Source organism: Callospermophilus lateralis, chromosome 11 (assembly GCF_048772815.1).
Source record: "Callospermophilus lateralis isolate mCalLat2 chromosome 11, mCalLat2.hap1, whole genome shotgun sequence".
Taxonomy (NCBI): Eukaryota; Metazoa; Chordata; class Mammalia; order Rodentia; family Sciuridae; genus Callospermophilus; species Callospermophilus lateralis.
The window spans coordinates 18,908,875-18,917,963 of NC_135315.1; the positions used below are offsets into that span (position 1 = coordinate 18,908,875).

The window sequence follows — 9,089 nt, forward strand, 5'->3', positions numbered from 1 at the left end:
AAATGTTTACAGCGGCTTTATTCATAATTGCCAAAGCTTGGAAGCAACTCAAATGTCCTTTAGTAGGCAACTAGGTAAAGGTGTGCGTATCCAGACAATGGAGCACTCCTTAGCACTAAAAAGAAATGAGCTACCATGGTGTGAAAGTACATGGAGGAAATGTAGATGTGTGTTACTAAGTGAAAGAAGCCAACCTGAAAAGACTACCCTGCTGTGTGAGTCCAATTTTATGGCATTCTCGAAAAGGCAAAACTGATGGAAACAGTTTAAAGAATCAGTGGTTGCCAGGAGCTGGAGAGATGAGGGAGATGAAAAGAGGTGGAGCACAGAGAATTTGGGGGACAGTGAAAATATTTCATACGATACTACAATGATGGTACTGTCACTATATATTTATGTGAAACCACAGAATGTGCTGTATCAAGAGTGAACCCTGAGCCCAGTGTGGTGGCGCATGCCGGTGATCCCAGTCATTTGGGAGGCTGAGGCAAGAGGATGGCGAGTTCAAAGACAGCCTCAGGAAAAGTGAAGCACTAAGCAACTCAGCGAGACCCTGTCTCTAAATAAAATACAAAATAGGGCTGGGGATGTGGCTCAGTAATTGAGTGCCTCTGAGTTCAAGCCCCAGTACCCGCCCCTCCCCCCAAAAAAAGAGTGAACCCTGAGCCAGGAGCCATGACACCTGCCTGTAATCTCCCAGTGGCTTGGGAGGCTGAGGATCCCTAGTTCAAAGCCAGCATCAACAACCCTAAGCAACTCAGCAAGACCCTGTCTCTAAGTAAAATATAAAAAGGGGCTGGGAATGTGGCTCAATGGTTAAGTGCCCCTGGGTTCAATCCCTAGTACCCCCCCCCAAAAAAAGTGGACCCTGAACTAGGGATATAGCTCAGTGGTATAGCACTTGCCTACTATGTAAAGGCCCTGGGTTCTATCTCTAGCACTGAGAGAAAAAAAAAAAGTGAACCCTAACATAAACTATGGACTTCAGTTGATAATGATGTGTCAATATAGGCTCGTCAGTCATAGCAAACATACCACTCCAGTGGAGAATGTTGATAATGGGGGGTGTGGGGAGAGGGGGCATAGGAGAATTCTCTCTACCTTCTGCTTAGTTTTGATGTGAACCTAAAATTGCTCTTTAAAGAAATTAAGTGGGTGCTGGGTGTGATGGTGCCCACCTGAATTTCCAGTGGTTCAGGAGGCTGAGACAGGATCACAAGTTTGAGGCCAGCCTCAGCAACTTAGTGAGACATTGTTTAAAATGAAAAATATAAAGGACTGGGTATGTGGCTCAGTGGTAAAGTACCCCTGGGTTCAATCCTCAGTAGAAGGGGAAAAAAATAAGTGGTTTATTTTTGGTTTTGTTTTTTGCAGTGCTGGGAATCAAACCCAGGACCTCACACCTCACACATGCTAGGCAAACACCCAGTCCAGGTCTTTTTTTTTTTTTTTTTTTTAAGCATCAGAACCTTTTCTTAGTGACATCAATCACTTTCTATCTGGTATTGGAGTTATTTGGATGAAGAACTTTCTTCCCTGGTAGGGGGAGCTTCTGGAGGGGACTACATGTCCCCTTTACCTCATTGAATGTTTGACAAGTAACATATGGATAGGCTGAAAAAATAATCTTTCTAGAAATTAAGGTATGACTATTAAATTTTTTTTTTAAGCCAAAACTCAAACCTAGCTTTGTCAGCCCTTTGGAGAAACATGCTGTTATGGACTGCTTTGTCTTCCCCCAAATTCATGTTAGACTCAACCCCAAGTACTTCAGGGTTCCTTACTTGGAAACAGGACTGTTGCAGATGTAATTAGTTAAAATGAAGTCATTAGGATGGGCCTTAATCTGTTATGACTGGTGTCCTTATAAAAAGGGAGCATTTGGACACAGAGAAGTTCATATAAAGATGAAGGCAGATATTTTAAATATCTATAAGCACAATACCTTTATTTTTATTTGTTTTGATTTTTATGTGGTGCTGAGGATTGAACCCAGTGCCTCGCACATGCTAGGTGAGCGCTCTACCACTGAGCCACAACCTCAGCCCCAGGATGATTCTTCTGCAAGTCAAGGAACACTAAAAACAGTCAGCAACCCACCAGAAGGAAGATCAGGGGCATCCAGCAGATTCTCCTTCACAGCCTTCAAGATTACCAGTCCAGCCCTTGGCCTTGGACTTCTAGCTTCCAGAACTAAGAGACAATAAACTTGTGTTGTTGAAGCCACCCAGGTATGGTACTTAGTTATAGTGGCCCCACAAACTACCACACATGCCCACTTATATTTCCCTTGTGGAACTGGAGACCTGGCTGGTCTTCCTGGAGAACAGCCCTGTGATAAGTATCAAGACCTACCAAAGGAACAAGTTATTGATATATGGAGCTTGGATAACTCTCCAGTGAATTATGTTGATTGAAAGAAGCCAATCTCCAAAGGTCACAGCACTACTTGACTCCATTTACATAATATTTTTGAAATGAGAAAATTATGGAAATGGAGATTAGGTTAATGGTTGCCAGGGGTTAGGATCAGAGACCCAAGCGAGGGAGAAAAGTGGGTGTGGGTTATAAAAGGGCAACAGGAAGGACCCTCGTGGTTACAGAGCTGCTGTCTTTCACTGTGGTGGTGGACAGGTGAATCTACAGGTGATAAACTTGTGTAGAACTAAATACACACACAGGCCCACAAGCCCAGGCACACATATGAATGAGTACAGGAAAACTGGGGTGATCTGAATAAGATTGGCAGATTTTGTCAATATCAATATCCTGGTTGTAAGCTGGGCACCATGGTACATGCCTGTAACAATCCCAGCAGCTCGGGAGGCTGAGGAAGGAGGATCACGAGTTCAAAGAAAGGCCCTAAGCTATTCAGTGAGACCCTGATGCTAAATAAAAAATATAAAAAGAGCTGGGGATGTGGCTCAGTGGTTAAGTGCCCTTGAGTTCAATCCCTGGTGCCTCCCCCCTCCCCCACAAAAAGAATCCTGATTGTGATAGTGTACTATAGTTTTGCAAGATGTTACCAATGGGGGAAAGTGGGAAAAAGTTACATGGAATCTCTCTGAATAATTTTTTACCAGTATGTGTGAATTTACAATGATCTCAAAATAAAACAATTAAAAAATTACTTCATACAAGAATGTTCACAGAAGTCTCGCTGAGAACAGAAGTTTGGAAATAACCTAAACTCACCACAAGAGAGACCAGCTGAAACCATGGGGACTGAACTCCAGGAGATATTGTCTACCTCTGAACAATGACAAGCCTGGGGACCCAGTAGATACTAAGAGCCACCAATGGCTCAACATTCAATGAAAAAACGAATGACAGATGTTGCAGCAGGTTCTCCCTGAGCCACCCTGTGAAAAGCTATGACTGTCCATTGGCAGAGAATAATTCAGAGGGTCAGAGGGATGGGGATCATTTAGTAGTCAAATGGATTCATTCTCTCTCTCTCTCTCTCTCTCTCTCTCTCTCTCTCTCTCTCTCTAACACTAGCTCAGTTCCAAAACAAAAAAACCAATGAAGTGAGATAAAATCCTGAGTTTGGTCATCCTCCAGTTCCTGGCTTTTCCTTTCATCTCCAGCAGGTGGCAGAAGCGTTCCAAGAATGGTGTAATCTCTGCCAGGGTCTGTGGAAGGTCCAATGGTTCTCACCAGCAGGTGGGGGCTCTGAGCATCAACCTGTGAACTCAAGGACCCCCGGGGCATCGGAACTGGCCTCTCCGAAATTCAGGGCAAGAAGGCAGTTGTCTGGCCATGACAGGGTTAAGAGTCCACATTCCAGAACAGGGGAAAAGGAGGTGGGGGGCCTGGGGTCCACAGACAAAGGGAGGGGGCAGAGAGGGCCAGCTTCTCACAACATCCAGGCTCTGTTGGGAGAGATAGATCACCCCCAACAATGGCCACAGCTGTTTTTGTCTGCCCTGAGGAAACTGACTTAGGAAGCAGGTATCAGTGAGGGCCCTTCCTGCAGGGGCTTCTGTCTGGCTTGTAAAACTGTCAGAGCAGCTGCATTCATGTGTTGGGTGATGGATGATGAAAAGAAGGAGGACAGTCAGCAGGCCGCAGATGGACACAGTGACTTACAAGTTGAGGCAGGTGGTAAAGGCCTTGCGGAGGCCCTGCAGGTGGGGCACGCTGATTCATTGCCCAGTTAACATACCAAGGCGATCGGGCCAAGCCTTCTTCCCAGCCTCCCTCCAGGGCTAGGGCGGCCTCCAACTACGTTCCCCAATGAAAGCTTCCGCTGGCCCTCCTTTCTTTTCTTGCACCTCAGGTGTGAACCTTCCTGCCCACACCTCTACCCTTCCCTGTGTCCCTCTTTCTACTCCAGGGCTGAGCTAGCAATTCCTTTTGGTTTCTTTGTGCCTAGATGGCCCTGGGATGGCTTCCTGGAACATACTCGTGGTATATACCACTAAAGTCTTCCATATTGAACACAAAGCTGGTTTTGAAAAATGTAAGGGGTTGGGAGACAAGGGGAAAAAAAAAAATGTCAGCACTAAAAATGCTGGCTTTGGCTTTTGCTAAGAAAAGGGATTCTGTGTTGTCCACTCCCACCCAGGGCCTGGCCAGGGAAATAACTGCTTGGCACATCAGCCTGTGAGCTGCTGTGAGCCACAGTGAGAGCCCCAGCAGAGAAGTGCCTGTGGTAGGTGTGCTGGGTCCCTGAGGAGCAGGAAGTGAGAGTTCCACTTTTTGTTCCATCACCAGAGCCCTTGTGACCTGCTCCTCCTCAACTTGTCATCAGAATCCCACCATCTTGTCCAAGTGGGCACCCTTGCTGTGATCCTCCAAATTTCTCTCTTGACTTGCAGAGAAAGCTCTCTTGGTCAGGATAATCAGTGCTCAACCTCATGGAGATGAAATCAATGAGATTTCTTTAAAAAGCAGCCTTCTTGGGGATTGGGTGCTTGCCTAGAATGCATGAAGCTGTGCTTCTGATCCCCAGCAAAATACACACACACACACACACACACACACACACACAGTGCACTCACAAAGTATCCTTTGGCTCTGACTGGGTCAGCGGGAGCCAGACACCCCTAGGTCTGTTTTGTGGTGGAATGACAGATGAACTTGGTCTGAGAAATGGAATGAGCTGGGCTCAGCCCTGTGGAGAACTCAGAGTTGCACATTTTCTTTGTTAAGCTGGTCCGCAGTTTGTTTTGAGAATGCCCGAGGGGCCCACAGAGGGAGCCGATTAAAAGAGAGAGCTCATTTTGATATCTGAAAACCACAGCCACTGCACGTGGGAGGTGCCTGGAGAGCAGGCTTGGGCCCTGCCTCACACGCCCCCCTCTCCCTGGGTCACCTGGGAGTGCCAGCAGCAATTTGGAAGTTTGCTGAGCTTGAGAAGTCTTTGGGGAGGGCTTGCTCTGAGCACACCCCTTTCCCTCCCCCGGGGTTGAGGGAAACATGGGACCAGCCCTGTCCCAGCCTGTCCTCATTGGCTGGCATGAGGCAGAGGGGGCTTTAAAAAGGCGACTGTGTCTAGGCTGGGGACTGGAGCCTGTGCTACTGGAAGGCTGGGTGCCCTCCTCCGGCTGGCACCATGCAGCTCTCTCTAGCCCTGTGTCTCGTATGCCTGCTGGTGCACGCAGCCTTCCATGTGGTGGAGGGCCAGGGGTGGCAGGCCTTCAAGAATGATGCTACGGAAATCATCCCTGAGCTCGGAGAGTACCCTGAGCCCCCGCCAGAGCTGGAGAACAAGACCATGAACCGGGCGGAGAACGGAGGGAGGCCTCCCCACCACCCCTTTGAGGCCAAAGGTATGGGGTGGAGGAGAGAAATGGTAGCCTAAGGGTCTTGGGGGTGGATCTGGGGAGATTTTAGAATCTTCTCTTTGGAGCCTTTGGAGACTGAGGTAGAAGTCAGCCATAGGTGCTGAGAGGCTTGCCTGGAGACAAGGGAAGGGTTGCCATTCCCCACCCCCATCCCAGCCTCAGTGTACCGGCAGGGCTGGTCATGAGAGCCAAGGGCAGGGAGGGAGGAGGCTGGGATGGAGAGTTAGGACAGATTTAGGGGTTCCAAAAATGGTTCAAATAATCCCCTCCTGAGAATTCAGGAGTCAGGTCCAGCTGCTGGCACCAAGGAGGGGTAGTGGCACCTGCTGGATGCCAGACACTGGCTGCACACATCCATCTCGTGGAAGTCCCAGGAGGTGAACTCCCAGCTTGAGGGCAAAGAAACTGAAGCTCCAAAAATTAAGTCACAGCCTAGCAGAACTGAGATTCAAATCCAGTTTGATGCAAACCCAAGACAGTCCTGGTCGGGGAAAGTGGGGATGTGGGTGGGGACTGAGACCCCTCTTCTTGCGAAGCAGTGGGAAGGGGAAGCTACAGAGGCCCCCTTCAGCGCCACTTGCCCAGAGGTCTGGCACTTGAAGGAACGGGAGTTGTAGGTGCAGTTTTAGCATCTGACATGGGTGGCAGCTGAGTCCAGGTCCTGGAGGAGGTCCACCCCTGTGCAGCAGTGGACATAGGTGGCACCATCTGTCCCAGGCCTTTGCCCCAGACACAGTTTTGCCTTATTCCTATGAGAAGGCAATGGGCCCGGAGGAGGCTAAATTGGGGTTCCTGGTCAGGTCTGCAAGAGAAGTGGGGTGGGATGGGGCTGCACAGCTGGCTCTGCACCTGGCAGGGATGGCTGGGGTAGGGGCTGGAATGACGCTTCAGAGGGCCTCACTGCTCTCTGGCTGCTTTCCATGTGCCAGAGGGGCCCACTGCCCAGGCTGCTGCTGCATGCCACCCTTCCCTGCCTCACAGCCTGCAGGGCTTGTGGGTAAAGGGATCCTGTGGGAGGCCAACCAGGGTTTGTATCTTCTAAAATGAGAGAGGGGGACAAAACACCCTCCTCCTCAACTCCCCACTATACAGTCAGCAGAGCTTAAATGACTGCTTACAGGGATGTAGGGGACCCTGAATACAAGAAGCCCACTTCCCTGGGATCCCAAGAAAGGTCACAGCCCCTGAGGAAGTCAAGCACTCAAAACAAAGTCTTGCTTTGCAGAGGAAATGCCTGACCTTGGGGCACTATTCTTGGAAAGCCCCAAAACACCTCTTTCCTGGGCAAATAGCCCCCCCACAACACCCCTAAAGGGGTGAAGATACCAAACCAGGCCAGAACGAAGAAAGCCAGCCACAGGAGGTGGCAAAGTTCCACATATCCCCTGTTGGGCTTGTTCTCCAGGGCCTGGGACAGGACCCTCTCTAGTCTGGGTCACAGGATTCTTTTTTTTTTTATCTTTTTGTGTCAAAATGGAACTGACCCTATGAAACCTTTGGGGGTGGACAGGTGCTCACATGAGGACCAGCTGTTCAAAAAGTTCCCACCCATCTAAACCCACAGTGGGTCAAGGTGTACACAGAGGTCCAGGCCAGGTCCCAGCAGGTTTCCTCCCACCCAGGGAGCAGGTTTATATCATGATTAGGTGTCTATCAAGTGACCCAGAACAAGAGATGTGCTCAGGAGAGAGCCAGGTATACAGAAGGTGCTTAATCAATGTTTGTGGCAGCTGAAGCTATAGGCTTTGGGTCAGAGCTCTCTCCTTCTCTGGTAATTTGTAAAAATCAGCCCTCTGGACCCTCTCCCCCAGCTCAGTCTCCCATGGATGCCTGAACAAATCACTTCCACCCAAGAAGGAGCCAAAAGGTGCTGAGCCCCTAAAGAGGGGAATCAGGAGGCCCACTCTGTCTTTTGGGCAAGTTCTTGTCTCTCTCTGGATCTCAGTGTCCTCATTGGTAATGAGGGGGTTGGACATACTGCCTTTGGTTCCTTTCAAGTCTAATGAATTCTTATCCTGACCACCTGCCCTTCTATCCCTCTCCTCCCTAGCAGCTGTCCTGATTTATTGCCTTCAATTAACCTCTACTCCTTTCTCCATCTCCTGTTCAACCCTCCCAAGTGGCTGGAAAAGGAATTTAGGAGAAGACAGAACCAGGCAGAAGGTGTGGCTAGTACTTACCCTGTTCAGGTCAGGGACCCTGCCACACAGGTGTGGCTTAAATAAAATCAGAAGAGAGCCTTTAGGAGGATAATAAAAATACACAATAACAGTCAACACTTCCAGCTCTCCCCATGGGCTGCACAAATGGTATTCTGTGCATTCTATATGTAGTGGACTGATACACTGAATCCCAGGTCAACCCCTTTTACAGACTGAAAGAGGAGAGGTTAAGTAAGTTGCCCAAGATCACTGATGTAGTTAAGTGATGGTGCCTTGGTCGGATCCAGCAGTCACTTGCTCCAAGGAGAGCCCCAGATCTTCCCACCAGCTCCAGGAGTATCTGGGGCCTTCCTATCGTAGGTGCACAGGTGCAAAATCCTCTGGAGGGGGCAGGAGAGGCAGGTTGGGAAAGTGGAGGCCAGGTGAAGAGAGCCAGACCGCGGCCCTGACGCGCGCTTCTCTCTGCAGACGTGTCCGAGTACAGCTGCCGGGAGCTACACTTCACCCGCTACGTGACGGACGGGCCGTGCCGCAGCGCCAAGCCAGTCACCGAGCTGGTGTGCTCGGGTCAGTGTGGCCCCGCGCGCCTGCTGCCCAATGCCATCGGCCGCGGCAAGTGGTGGCGCCCGAGCGGGCCCGACTTTCGCTGCATCCCCGACCGCTACCGCGCCCAGCGGGTGCAGCTGCTGTGTCCCGGCGGTGCCGCACCGCGCTCGCGCAAAGTGCGCCTGGTGGCCTCTTGCAAGTGCAAGCGCCTCACCCGCTTCCACAACCAGTCGGAGCTTAAGGACTTCGGGCCCGAGACCGCGCGGCCGCAGAAGGGTCGGAAGCCCAGGCCCCGCGCCCGGGGCGCCAAAGCCAACCAGGCGGAGCTGGAGAACGCCTACTAGAGCCCGCCCGCCGCCCCTGCGGGCGCCGCGACCAGGCACACCCTGTTCATGCCCCCCCGAGCGTGGTTCGATTGTTTGTATTTCATTTTAAAATGCCTGTAACTAGGGCAGGGAGCCGAAACCTCCCAGGCAGTGCGGAACCCCGGGTGCCCGCAAAGTCCCCCTCGCCCGCCCCTCCAGCGGGTCCCCCAAGGCAGGGGAGGGAGCCGAGAGTCAGACACTGAGCCACGCAGCCCTGCCCACCG

General features: G+C 50.7%; 1 protein-coding gene across 1 annotated transcript; it reads left to right on the forward strand.

Moving 5' to 3' along the window:
* The first annotated feature begins 5,560 nt into the window (after nucleotides 1-5,560).
* Sost (sclerostin) lies at nucleotides 5,561-8,844 on the forward strand. The gene is made up of 2 exons (XM_076871690.1): nucleotides 5,561-5,777; nucleotides 8,423-8,844. The coding sequence occupies exons 1-2, from the start codon at nucleotides 5,561-5,563 to the stop codon at nucleotides 8,842-8,844; spliced, it is 639 nt and encodes a 212-aa protein (XP_076727805.1).
* Nucleotides 8,845-9,089: the final 245 nt, after the last annotated feature.